We start from the raw sequence: 13,961 nt of genomic DNA, 5'->3' as shown, positions 1-13,961 counted from the left end.
ACTATAGGGACTAAAATCAGATCATGGTTGCCTGGAACTGAGCATAAGGAGAGGGGACTGAACACATCTCTGAGTAATGTGTTTTATTAGAGTTTCGACTTTTGAAGTTGTGCTAATATTCTACATATTAAAAAAATAGAAGTAAACAACAAGAATGGGGGCAAAATCCCATTAACCTGAATGCAAACAAACCAAACCAAATGAAACCAAACCAACTATTTCAAATGTTATAACATAACCAAAGTGAGCAGGGGAGGGAGTGGTGGAAAGGGACTACTCCACATGCTTCTCAGTCTAGGGGGAAAAATACTGCAAACAAATCTTGAGCTGTTTTTAGTAAGTAAATCCAAACTGAGGAATATTAAAAAAACAAAAACAAAAGGACTTCAAAAATCTCAATACCATAAAAGATAAAGAAAAGCTAAAAACGATTACTGGTTGAGGAGATTAAAGAGACATGTAAACTAAATGTAATACATGATCTTGGACTGGATCCTTTCTTGGAGAAGAAAAAATACCTTAAAGGGCGTTATCGGGACAGCTGACAAAAGTAAAATATAATAACTGTAGATTAAAGTACTGGAATATAAAAAGCATACATTATACTTTTTTTAAATTTTTTTTTAATGTTTTTATTTATTTTTGAGACAAAGAGAGACAGAGCATGAGCAGGGGAGGGGCAGAGAGAGAGGAAAACACAGAATCTGAAGCAGGCTCCAGGCTCTGAGCTGTCAGCACAGAGCCCAATGTGGGGCTCGAACTCGCAGACTGTGAGATCATGACCTTAGCTGAAGTCCAACACTCAACCAACTGAGCCACCCGGGCACCCCATACATTATACTTTTATTGTAACAATGTTGAGCCTCCTGAGTTTGATAATTGTATTACAGTTATTTAAGAGAATATACTTACTCTTAGGACTATACACTGATATATTAAGGATCATGATATATGCAACCTTCCTTAAAAGAGTTCTACGGGTACCTGGGTGGTTCAGTCGGTTGAACGTCCAACTCTTGATGGCAGCTCAGGTCATGATCTCACAGTTCGTGGGACCAGGCCCCATGTTGGGCTCCATGCTGATAGTGCAGAACCTGTTTGGGATTCTCTCTCTCCCTCTCTCTCTGCCCCTCCCCTGCTTGCACTCTCTTTCTCTCTCTCTCTCTCTCTCTCTCTCTCTCTCTCTCTCTCAAAATAAACTTAAAAAAAAAAGAGTTCTAAAAAAAGTAATATTATATATTTAATAAACATAAATAAATAAAGAGAGACAGAGAGGAGGAGAGAGGGAGGGGAAAATGCCTCAAAAGGGCTGGGGTGTTCATAATAAGGAGAACAAATTATAGTCTAGAGAGAAACACTCACCCCACTGTAAGGTAAGTGGGTATGGTAGAAAACAGCATCTAATTGAGAAGGCAGTAAAGGAAACAGTAACTCAGGGGATATTCAGATTATTAGTTAATACAAAGAGAAAAAGAAGTCAGGGATATCCAGTAGTTTGTTGATAACACAGAAGAAAAGTTTGGGTGGAAGAGAAAAGAGAGAATTAGGCTTGAACAGATTTCCAGAGCAGTTAGAAGATTAGAGTCTGAACCTCAGAAAATGACTTGAGGGCAAAACAGGAATTTTTAAGTAGGTGAGAATCAATACATTCTCAAGGTAGCCATTTAGTTTTAGTCCCAGGGTTCCTAATGCTCAGCTCTGTGGTATCAGTCTCTTCTCTAGAGGCCGTCTAATAGGAAGCCTTTCCAATTCTCTTCTGCCAGGTAGTTAGACACGTTTATCCATGATCCTTTAACAGCCCCTTGCCTAACTCCATCATTTAACCCACATTCAATAAATAAGGCTGAATGAATTAATGACTTATCACAACCTGAGTAGACTAGACATAAGAAAACAAACTGGAAATCAACTTAATAAAGGAACAACACAGCAGAGTTTCATTTTTCAAAAAAGTTTCTGAAGTATATAAAATAAGGTGTGGGCTTAAGGTTCAAAGAATACAAAATGGAGAATTATTTCCAGTTGATTTTGGTAAAAGAAATATGCTTACTGTACAACAAGCTGCTGGCACACAGTTCCATTCTCTGTTATCAGTTCATTCAGTTTTAATTCAAGGTGAACTTTACCCTATAATGAGAAAAAAAAAAAAATTGGCAAACTGAGTAGTCTATTTTGCTGACAAATTATTAAAGGTATGTACTTTTTCAAATGGTACCTAAAATATTTAGTTATTCACTAACTAAATTTGTGATCCCTAGCACATGGCTTTGCCCATATTAAGTACTCGTTAAATGACTAATAACCAACGACGTAGATCTAGTCAAATGCTTATATCAGACACGGCATTCAAATCTAAGAATGTAATCCCAGTTCAAAAAGTATTTATGAATCTCAATTACCATAGATTTTTTTAAAAAGGTAGCATTTATGTTTTAGGAAACTTTGAAATGAAAGCAAATTATAAAATATAGAATGCTTTTTCCAGAAAATCTAAACCATCAATAAGGATAGAGGCAGTATCATTATACGTCGAGAGAAATCATACAATTCTGAAAAATAAAACTAAGTTAGAGCTAGTAAGACTCAAGTTGTCAACACTTCTCTGAAAATTAAAGACTTATGGAATATCTACTATATTTTAGTAGTCACTCACTGTAGGGCTGGGTAGGAATCAATAGATATATAAGACAACAATCACTGCTTATAAGAAGCTCGCAATCTAGTGGGAAGACAATAAACAAAAGATAATATAGGACCAAGAGCCCTAATGAAAAAAATGGGATACCGAAAATAAATGAGTACTTTCTTAATTAGCTGTTAATAAATGGGAGTTGTAAAAATCCAGTACTACATATAAATTTAAAGCAAACTCAACTTCTCATGAAATGAAGGCATAGGGACAATACAATCTGGAGCTTGATATTTTCATGCTGCCACCAGTGATGAGCAATTCTAAACTGGTTATGAGCAATTCTGAAGTGGTTAAGAATCAGTTTTGGATTACCTCCACCCAGCTGACATGACAAATTCTCACAGTAGAGATTTCAGGGGTGTGATGTCTAGGGGCTGATGACGTAAGTAATTTCATCAGAGATAGGAAAGTTCATTATCAAGTCACTGTTCCTCTTTGGAATAACCCCTTTCAGACATTCTTTCACAGTAATCTAACCTGAATCGGCCTCTGTATCTTATGAGGGTTTGCTCCGTAAGCGTGAATCTGAGGTGCATTAACTACAAAGCTCAGGGTTAGATGCGTAGTGAGGAGCAACAACACTGATTGGCGGATCTCAACACAAAAGTCTGCATGAGAAAGCTAAGTTCTAAAGAAACAAAAGCATTAGCAATAGTAAAATTGGAAGTTAGGTGGAACTGGAATTAAACTAAGCCAATTTTCCACTAAAAACTCAGGCACAACTATCGACAAATTCACATAAAATTTATAAAATTGGTCATTAATTCTACTTTAATATTCACAACCCCTACTACTAGACAATGACCCAGAAGAGGTTCATGATATGTAGTAATTTTTAATATTACTCAACTCGAATTTTGAATCATCTTTGCTGTCAGGCCAGCATACGTGTGTCACTTACTAAGTGAGCCTAGCCAACTGCATCAACATTTGCAGCTCAAAGCAATTTTACTATTTTAACATGTATGCATTTAATGGTCGAAACTGTATGCTAACAAGGCACTCCCAACAGTCTCTCAGGAAATATCTAGGATCTATCCTAGTTCTAAAACAATTGAAACTATTAAAATAAGAGTAGGGAGGGGCGCCTGGGTGGCGCAGTCGGTTAAGCGTCCGACTTCAGCCAGGTCACGATCTCGCGGTCCGTGAGTTCGAGCCCCGCGTCGGGCTCTGGGCTGATGGCTCAGAGCCTGGAGTCTGTTTCTGATTCTGTGTCTCCCTCTCTCTCTCTCTGCCCCTCCCCTGTTCATGCTCTGTCTCTCTCTGTCCCAAAAATAAATAAACGTTGAAAAAAAAAATTTAAAAAAAAAAAAAAAATAAAATAAAATAAGAGTAGGGAAAAAAAAGTACAATAGTTCCATTCACAACTAACAATCATAGCACTGCATCAAGTAAAGCCTAGAAATAAAAAATGTATATATTTAATGGGATTCTACGAGGAATCATTATCATTCAGTCAGAGCCTACCTAATACGTTCATTATTCCTACTGGCTGTTGAAGAGACCATTCCTTTGGTATTAGTCAGCAATAACATAATTGTGTATTTAACCTGGTCAAGAAAAGACTGGGGACAGAATAGGTAACCACAAGACATATACTGTCAGGGTGGAACACTAAAATTAAAAAGCATTATGAATTAGGGGCATCAGGGTGGCTCAGTTGGTTGGACATCTGACTCTTGATTTGGCTCAGGTCATGATCTTGTGGTTTGGGGTCGAGCTCTGTGCTGATAGCAGGGAGCCTACTTGGGATATTCTCTCTCTCTCTCTCTCTCTCTCTCTCTATCTCTCTCTGTCTCAGGGTCAAGCCTTGCATACGGCTCTGCACAGATAACAGGGAGTCTGCTTGGGATTCTCCCTCTCTTCTTCTCTCTCTCAAAATAAAGAAATAAACTTAAAAAAAAAGCATTATAAGTTAAATCAAGGAAATTATCATTTCTAAACTATGAAACACTACCTCATTGTATACTTTAACATGAAAGTATGTACATGATACTTAGCAAAAGAAACAAGTTAGAAAATAGGGTGTATAATGTTAATTTGGAAAAATGAAACATACTATATACATTACTATATGAATTTACTACAAGTCATCTACTAAAACACTGACAGAAGTTATCTTTGGTTGGTAGGATTTCAGATTTTTTTGCTCATCTAGATTTTAAAAATTTCTACTACCAAAGAGTCCTGTTTTTTAGGAAAAATAAAGTTTTAAAAAATTACTTGAAACTACTTTTCAGTATTAGAAACCCAAATCTATGAACATCTTAGAGAAAATATTTAGTATTCCTTAATACATTCATACAAAAGTTTGGTTTTATTTACATCTGTCATCATTTTATAGATTTGGATTATAGCAAAACAAGTTAGGTATTTTTTGTTTTGTTTTGTTTTTGGAGAGGGTAGTTTTGGGTTCAGCAAAACATTTCCTAGTCTCCTCTGAAGCCAGGTGATAGTGGCTAAGGACAGCCATATGATACAATTTTGGCCAATAATATATAAGTAGAAGTTGCTGGTGGGGCATCTGAAGAAGCTTGTTGAATGGGACTCCTTAACTGCAGCAGTGGCTTGAGAGGCTGAAGAACTTAAACAAGGCAGTCTACAGTCTCATGGTGCTGGGCATATAAAAACTGGAGCCCAAGGCCCAACAAGGTAGAGTGCCACTGGCAAATACACAGGCTTTCTGTTGGAACCTCTGAAGGACTATGCCTAAAGAGTAAGAGTGAACAACACTGACCAGCCTGTACAAAGACCAAAACTGGGGTGCCTGGGTGGCTCAGTCGGTTACGAGTCTGACTCTTGATTTCGGCTCATGGTACGATCTCACAGTTAGTGAGATCAAGCCCCATGTCAGATTTTGTGCTGATAGCAAAGAGCCTGCTTAGGATTCTCTCTGCCCCTCCCTAGCTTGTGTATGCATGCACACTCATTCTCTCTTTCCCAAAATAAATAAACGTTAAAAAAAAAAGAAAGAAAAGAAAAACAAAACAAAACAAAAACAAAGACCAAAACTTAGCCTAGAATCAGCCAAACCCCTAACCTCTAGATATGCCAAAAGTAAAAAACTAAATCTTCGGGGCGCCTGGGTGGCTTGATCGGTTAAGCATCTGACTTCGGCTCAGGTCATGATCTCACAGTCTGTGAGTTTGAGCCCCGCGTCGGGCTCTGTGCTGACAGCTCAGAGCCTGGAGCCTGTTTCAGATTCTGTGTCTCCCTCTCTCTCTGCTCCTCCCCTGTTCATGCTCTGTCTCTATCTGTCTCAAAAATAAATAAATGTTAGAAAAAATAATTAAAAAAAAAACTTTATAAAAAAACTAAATCTTCTCTGAAGGAAAAAAAACATCATCATCCACAGCTTCAAGTTATATCTAAACTATTTCATATTTTTCAATGTTCAGCATTCCATCAAAATTTATGAAGCATGCCAGAAGACATACACCAAAAACAAAAACGAAAATAAAAACCAACAAAAAGCAGTCAATTTAGAGGAGATGCAAATGTTGGAGTTAACTGACAGAGGTCAAAATAACTGCTTAACGGGGCGCCTGGGTGGCTCAGTCAGTTGAGCATCTGGCTTTAGCTCAGGTCATGATCTCACAGTCTGTGGGTTCGAGCCCCACATCGGGCTCTGTGCTGACAGCTCAGAGCCTGGAGCCTGCTTCAGATTCTGTGTCTCCCTCTCTCTGCCCCTCCCCTGCAAACGGTCTGTCTTTCTCCATCTCTCAATAATAAATAAATGTTAAAAAAATTTTTTTTAAATAGCTGCTTAAAATATTTACTAAGGTAGACAACAAAATGAAAAAGCCAACAAAACACTGAAAACTATAAAGTGTATCAAATGAAAAATTTAGAATCAGGCAATAAGATAACCACAATGATGTATTCAACAGCAAATTAACCACAGCTGAAATGAGAACTGGTAAGATGGGAGATAAATTAGTCAGTGGAAAATATCCACAGTGAAGCAGAGAGAGGGGGAAAACATAAGAGACACAGGAAAACATAGGAAAATGGTCTATTATTCATGTAACTGGAGTCCCAGAAGAGGAGACAGATAAAATAGGGAAGGAGAGAAAAAAAAAATAAAGAAATAATTGCCTGGAATTTTCCAAAACTAAAGAAAGACATCAAGGCAGAGATCTAAGAGCCCCTATGAACACCCATAGGATAAACATAAAACCATATGAAGGCAGAGCATAGTAAAACTGCTAAAAGCAGATCAAAAGAAAATCCTAAAAGCAACTAGAGAAAACGGAGACGTTAGCCACAATGAACCAACTACAAGACTCTGATAAGGAACTATGTTTGATGATAAACATGCAATGTGATTTGGTCCATTACTGCTTTCTTATTACCCAATCTCCTAAGGGAGGTTCAATGACAAAATAGTATACTTTTCATATATGTCAGAAAATATTGGGAAGATTAGATAACTGGCAAGGTATTTTCTATGTTTTATTTAAAGTAAACCAAATAAGGGGTGCTTAGGTGGCTCAGCCAGTTAAATGTCTGATTTTGGCTCAGGTCATGATCTCCCAGTTCGTGAGTTAAAGCCCTGCATCGGGCTTTGTGTTGACAGTTCTGAGCCTGGAGCCTGCTTCAGATTCTCTGTCTCCCTCTCTCTCTGTACCTCCCCAGCTCATGCTCTGCTTCTCTCTCTCTCTCAAAAATAAATAAACATTAAAAAAATAAATTAAACCAAATTCTTGGGAGCTATTCTATATATATCTTGTAGCAATGATTACGTTAAGTTGATATATGCGATTATATCACATTAATTTGTACTAGGAAGCATATTTAGGAACTTATATTACTCTAGGATTATATGAAAGTTGAATATTTTATATTAAATATTGTTAACTTTATTTCAATCACTTTTACAAAAGTTCACACAAAAATCTGTATTTTTGTAGAAGATATCATGAGAATTTCTGCATAGAGTTTCAGAAACTCAGGTGAATTACAAGTATTTGGGCAAAACCCAATGCACATACTTAAAAACTTCTTCAGTCTAGATTTTTTTTTAGTTTTTATCACAAAATACTACATTATAACAACCATTCCACATAAAAGAACTCAGTATATTTTAACTGGTGGGAAGTTTTCTTTATATGGGGGGTGGGAGGGGAAATCCCAACTTCTTGTTATCTGACAGATATTTTCATATATAGTAAATCATTTTGGACACAATTAGCTGTCAGATAAAAAACAAAATAAAGGGTTTACTTAATCTCTCTTATTTATGGGTAGATTTGTTCTTCTCCTTAAAGAAGTATTTACTGGGGTGCCTGGGTGGCTTGGTCGGTTAAGCGTCCGACTTTGGCTCAGGTCAAGATCTCACGGTCCGTGAGTTTGAGCCCCGCATCAGGCTCTGTGCTGACAGCTCAGAGCCTGGAGCCTGTTTCAGATTCTGTGTCTCCCTCTCTCTCTGCCCCTCCCCTGTTCATGCTCTGTCTCTCTCTGTCTCAAAATAAATAAATAAATAAATAAACGTTAAAAAAAAATTTAAAAAAAAGAAGTATTTATTACAATCTAGAATGGCTCCTGTTATTTCACATTTACAATTTTACAAATGAAGTTTTTACAAAATTAACCTGTAACAATGAATTATACCTTTATGTTCACTGTGTTTTAATCAGGCATGTAAAAAAACCCAGATGTATGTACTATTAGGTATGATCATCGCATTTATTGTTTGTAATACTTGTTTAAAGTGTAGGGCAGAGGCCATATTAAAAAAAAAAAACATAAAACAATCAATAGCTTATGGCATGATCCAGAAATTCAAGATAAGCTTGTTGGTAAAGACTTATTAACTAAGTCATTACATCAAAAAGACACGATTGACAGCGCATCTGGATTTACTGCTTGTACAAGTTGTATGAGACAAACACCCTTAATTAATGAGAGTACCAACTTCTCCAGATAACAGATATGGCTTAATCAGTCTTATGTAAAGGCATACTCTTTATCACAGCACCTAAGAACTAAAGAAAGGAAAAATACCTCAAGTTTGTTGTGAATTCTAGGACTATATAGCTAAGAGCATGGCTGCTGATCACTGAAGCCAAAAAGAGGATTTATAGAAAGAGGCACCCACAGAATCCATATTAACTTTACTTATGTGGAAAAGAGTAGGAGAAAGAACACTAAGTTTAGTAGGATGATAACCACAACCAGAAACTGAGGAAGAGAATGCTTCAAAAACAAAGAGTGGTCCACTGTATCAAAGCTGCTGGAAGATCATGTAAGAGGGGGACTGAAAAATGTCCACCAGACTTATTGATACAACGTCATGGATAACATCATGGAGAGTCTTTTGTGTTCTCCCTCTGGCCCATTGTGGGGTATGAAGGCAGATAAGAGAGGGTTAGGAAGAGAATGGTTCAAATGGAGGGAGAAACTGCAAAACAAAAACAAAAAAGAAACAGAAAAAAAAGTGGAGAAAAATACATTCATGAAATATTAATAATAATATCTCAAATGTCTGAAAACTGAAAATAATTCTCATTAAAAAAATTTTTTTAACATTTATTCATTTTTGAGACAGACAGAACGTGAGCGGGTAAGGGGCAGAGAGAGAGGGAGACAGAGAATCTGAAGCAGGCTCCAGGCTCTGAGCTGTCAGCACAGACTCCAAGATCATTACCTGAGCCGGAGTCAGACGTTCAACCAAATGAGCCACCCAGGCACCCTGAAAATAACTTTCATTTTTAATGGCAATAATAAAGCATCCGGGAAACAATCCAAAGTAAGAGGTTAGTGTTCTTTGTAATTTTCAACTGTTTTGATATAAAACCCATCTTACTACTACTGGGATCTTTTCATTTGAAGGCTAAATTACATTTCTGCATATTACTTCCCTACAACTTCAGAACTGAAGGGAATCCTATACAATGAAGTTCTCATTTCACAGATGAAGATTCTCAGACAACAACAGGTTAGCAACTGTTTTGGGTACAAATGCCAATTAGTGGTAGAGCTGGGAAAACAAACATCTTCCCCTCTGAGGGAGAGATGCCAATAATTTCTTCCACCCAAACCCTTTCTTAGGGGAGATGCCTACCCAAAGTCCCAAAATAGACTGCTTTACAGTAACTTTGCCCCAATCATACCAATTAGAATGCAGTGGACATATGACCCAAGTTGGGCCAAATGCTCTAAATTGTTGCAGAGAACTAAATCAGATCTTAGAAGGTGAGGGGTTGTAGGGTCACGTAAACTCAGGCTGATGTGGGCATTTTTTTAGCTGTCAGGAAGAGATTAGAGAGAAACAGAAGAGAGAAACATGTAATCTCATCAGATATACAAAATGAATACAAGGGAATCTCATTAAATAGTGGGTTTTGTTCCTTTCATTTTGCAAAGTGAATAGTATTAAAATGAGAGTACAAGATAGGAAATATTAACTATTCATTTTACAAAATAAGAGGGAAGGAAAAAACACTAAACAGTGAGCACTTATACTCAACGAGCATAGGGAGCATATGAATAAGAAAATATGAATCAGTGGATTCAGTTCCCAAGTGCCCCTTGCAGTATCTACTGCTGCACTGAGTGAAAGTCCACAGTTTAAAGATACAATATAGGGGGGCCTGGGTGGTTTGGTCAGTTAAGTGTCCAACTCTTGATTTTGGCTCAGCCGTTCATGGGATTGAGTCCACGATGGGCTCTACACTGACAAAACAGAGCCTGTGTGGGATCCTCTCTCTACCCCTCCCCCACTCACGTTCATACACTCTCTCAAAATAACTAAACGTTAAAAAAAGATACAATACATATTTTTCATTCACCATGGTCCCGAATGCAAGCCAACTATTTTATGTAGTAGTCAACCAAAAACAAACTACCCAATACTTTAGTGCACTTTATGAGAAGTTAAAATCTTTTCAAAAATAATTTTGACTATGTAAACTGTATCTAGATTATTATTGTAAGAACCTGATCTCCACTTAAAAGGCAGCTCCTCTTAAGTAAATGCCTGACAACTTCCAGCTCTCACTGGCCATACCAAATTTCCTGTAATTATACTCTAAGAAGTTCCCTAGGAACTTTCAAATGCCCCTCCCTTTTTCTTTAAGCTAATCTGAGTAGGCTTCTGTTCCTTATACTCAGATGTTCTCTCCTAATAACCTGCTGAAGCCTTTTCATGCCCAACAGTACAAATAGTGAAAAGCAAGAAAGCTTTTTTAGAATCAGACAAGATCTCTATTGGAACCATGGTTCCATCACCTAGTAGTTCTATGACTTTGGAGATGTCATTTAACCTCTATGAATCCATTTTCTATATTTGTACAATGGAGTTATTAAGGCTACCTACATCTCATAATGCTTTTCTGAAGATTAAATGAGAAAATGTATATTAAGTACTTAGTACTGTGCTTGGGATACACCATCTAATCACTAACAGTAACTACTAGGCGGAATCCCTACTGAACCCATTCCTTCTCGGGATGGCTCCATCAACTGTTCTTATTTCCATGGTATTTTGTAAAATTCCATAAAATTTATGCAAGTGAACAAATCTATTAACAAAGTAGGATTTGTATGAAACGTAGGCTACTCTTCTATCTTTTCTAGGCTCACAAAGTTAATTTAGTATTCCTGTATCAGTTTTGGGGCCAAACAACATTATTTCCAATAGTACCATATTAACCTGAAAGGTGTTCTACATCCTCCCAGCCACTAAGCCACTAATGTACTCTTCTTTCTAAAATGTGTTTAAAATTTTGGGGCACCTAGGTGGCTCAGTTGTCTGAGCGTCTGACTTCGGCTCAGGTCATGATCTTACAGTTTGTGGGTTCGAGCCCTGCATCAGGCTCTGTGCTGAGAGCCTGCTCAGAGCCTGCAGCCTGCCTCAGATTCTGTGCCTCCTCTCTCTCTGCCCCTCCGCGGCTCATGCTCTGTCTCCCTCCGTCTCTCAAAAATAAATGTCAAAAAAAAAAAATCTAAAGTGTGTTTAAAATTTTTTAAAAATGTTTATTCATTTTTGACAGATACAGAGCATGAGAAGGGGAGGGGCAGAGAGAGAGGGAGACACAGAATCTGAAGAAGGGTCCAGGCTCTGGGCTGTCAGCACAGAGCCAGACATGGGGCTTGAACTCACAGACCATGAGATCACGACCTGAGCTGAAGTTGGACACTCAACCGACCGAGCCACCCAGGTGCCCCTAAAGTGTATTTTAAAGGGACCTTACTAATTATCATTCAAGCAAAAAACTTGTAAAGGTTAATAACTCATGGTCATGAAAATCATTCATAACAAATAAAAAATGTTGACGTTATCTCTAACAATGAAATGCTATTTCCAGGATTTTATGATTCAGAGATGAGTTTTACACACTCAACTGATCCTAATACTAATACTAATATCTAATACTAATCTCTAATACCATCTCCAAGAATTACATATTCCAGAGAGATTTCTACTTTTTGAGAGTTGGGGGACTTAGATCTTTTAGCAAACTTATACTGGCCATAAGAATGAATTTTAATAAATTACATCTTTAATATAAAACCCAAATTTCATTTCATACCAAATTATCAAAGCCTTTTCTTGTCTCACTTTTTGTTAATACTATTAAAAAGGAAAAGCTTTAATAGTTTTAAATTAAAAACTTTAAGACTTTCATATCTGCCTTTTGGTAAAGGTATATTATGAAAATGGCCACCTGAGTGACTGATGGTAAACAGGTATTTTATATTTGTGTAGCAATTAACAGTTTTTAAAACACTGTTAAAAATATTTCACTTAATTCTCACAACCATAGGCATCAACATGGCAACTTTTATTTCAATTTTATAGAAATAAAATTCAAGGTCAGTAAAGCAACCACATATGAAAATTAGGATCTAAATTTTCTGACTTCTTGTGCAAAAGCCTTTCCATTTTGTCACACTGTCTTCCACCTGTGTGGTATACAATAGTGGCTAACTGGAATCTGAATAACAGTTACTGCCAAATAGAATGAAAAGAACATTAAAATGAGGTAGAGTGAATAAAATAGGAAAAGTTTCAATTATATTTTGTACTTAAGAAGGGGTTTTATATACAAATACTTAAGTTTTTGAGAATTTAATCAAAGAGAATGCTTGAGAGGTTATGAGGAAATAGAGACACACGCACTTTATTTGCAAATATCTGTGGGTGCACGTAAAGCACTTTTTCTTGTCTTAAACATCTGTTTGAGTCACAGCGGCAAATTATAACTTCTTTTGGAGAGGAAGAATTTTCTGCTTGCAGTATGTCCTCGGGAAATGGTTTCACAATCCTTACCATATTTTATAAATAAACAGGGTTACAAAAAAAGGATTCCCTTCAGATAGAAATAACAATTTCTAAGAGAAACTCAGACTTTTCAGAAAGAAATAGAAAGTTAAGCTACTCGGCTAAACATGTATTTTTACTCACATATAGAATCTGTAAGAACTCTTATTCTGGCAAGAGGAAAGAAGAGCTTTAAAAAGGTAATAATACCCTTCCAAATAAAAAGAAGGGTGAACAACAGGAAGGGCGGGTGTGGGAATGAAAGGCTCTGCAAGGTGGGCTCAGGCATGGTTTGAATGAATATTTTCCCAAGACTAGTTTATTAAGAGAATAAACAACATCCTGGTCAAAACAGATAAAATCACAGACTTCTGGGATTCTCTTCAAAGTAAGAATTAACGTAGCTTTTCTCTTAAAAAAAATTTCCCAACCAAAAAAATTAATAATTTGCCATTGCGACTCGAACAAAAGAACTAAAACAGGAAAAAATGTCCCCCTAACTTCCCCAAACCTCTCTCTCTCTCTCTCTCTCTCTCTCACACACACACACACACGCGCACACACACACACACACGCATTATTCTTGAATTCAAGGCAAGGCATTTCTTTCCAGCTATATATTACCTAAAGGTCTATAATATTTGGTCCCAGAATTTAAAATAATGTGTAATAGCGCTGTCTGTATAAACTAGAATAGTTTGTTTTCCACACACTTTCTGCATGCTGACAATCTCTTATACCACTTAAGCCTTAGTATTTACCTGAACCTCTGAATTGGAGTCAACAGGCTGTAGTAAAAACCAAGTTTCTTTGCCACTGTGGTTACATAAGTCTTCTTTTTTGATGGCTACTTTTCCTATAGGAAACAATGTAAGAGAAACATATTTTGTATAATCATTAGCACTGCTAAAAAAAAATCATTAGCACTATTATATGTAATACTTTTAGAAAATATTTTAAAATAATTTGTACCTACTGATATTAAAAAATCCACTTTTTTTT

At 36.7% G+C, this 13,961-nt stretch overlaps 1 protein-coding gene across 1 annotated transcript in view; it reads right to left on the bottom strand.

Annotated features, from left to right (window-relative positions):
- The window catches only part of RASA2 (RAS p21 protein activator 2), a 95,559-nt gene that overhangs the window by 66,858 nt on the left and 14,740 nt on the right, over window positions 1-13,961 (bottom strand). The window contains exons 3-4 of the mRNA XM_040480354.1: window positions 13,721-13,815; window positions 2,051-2,127 (exon numbers count right to left, since the gene is read on the bottom strand). Coding sequence (XP_040336288.1) covers window positions 2,051-2,127; window positions 13,721-13,815 — 172 coding nt within the window. The remainder of the gene's footprint in view (window positions 1-2,050; window positions 2,128-13,720; window positions 13,816-13,961) is intronic.

This window comes from Herpailurus yagouaroundi, unplaced genomic scaffold (genome assembly GCF_014898765.1).
Source record: "Herpailurus yagouaroundi ecotype Mexico unplaced genomic scaffold, PumYag 159, whole genome shotgun sequence".
NCBI classification, from domain to species: Eukaryota; Metazoa; Chordata; class Mammalia; order Carnivora; family Felidae; genus Herpailurus; species Herpailurus yagouaroundi.
Note: the sequence above shows the minus strand (reverse complement) of the source record. Positions and strands in the feature narration are given on the sequence as shown.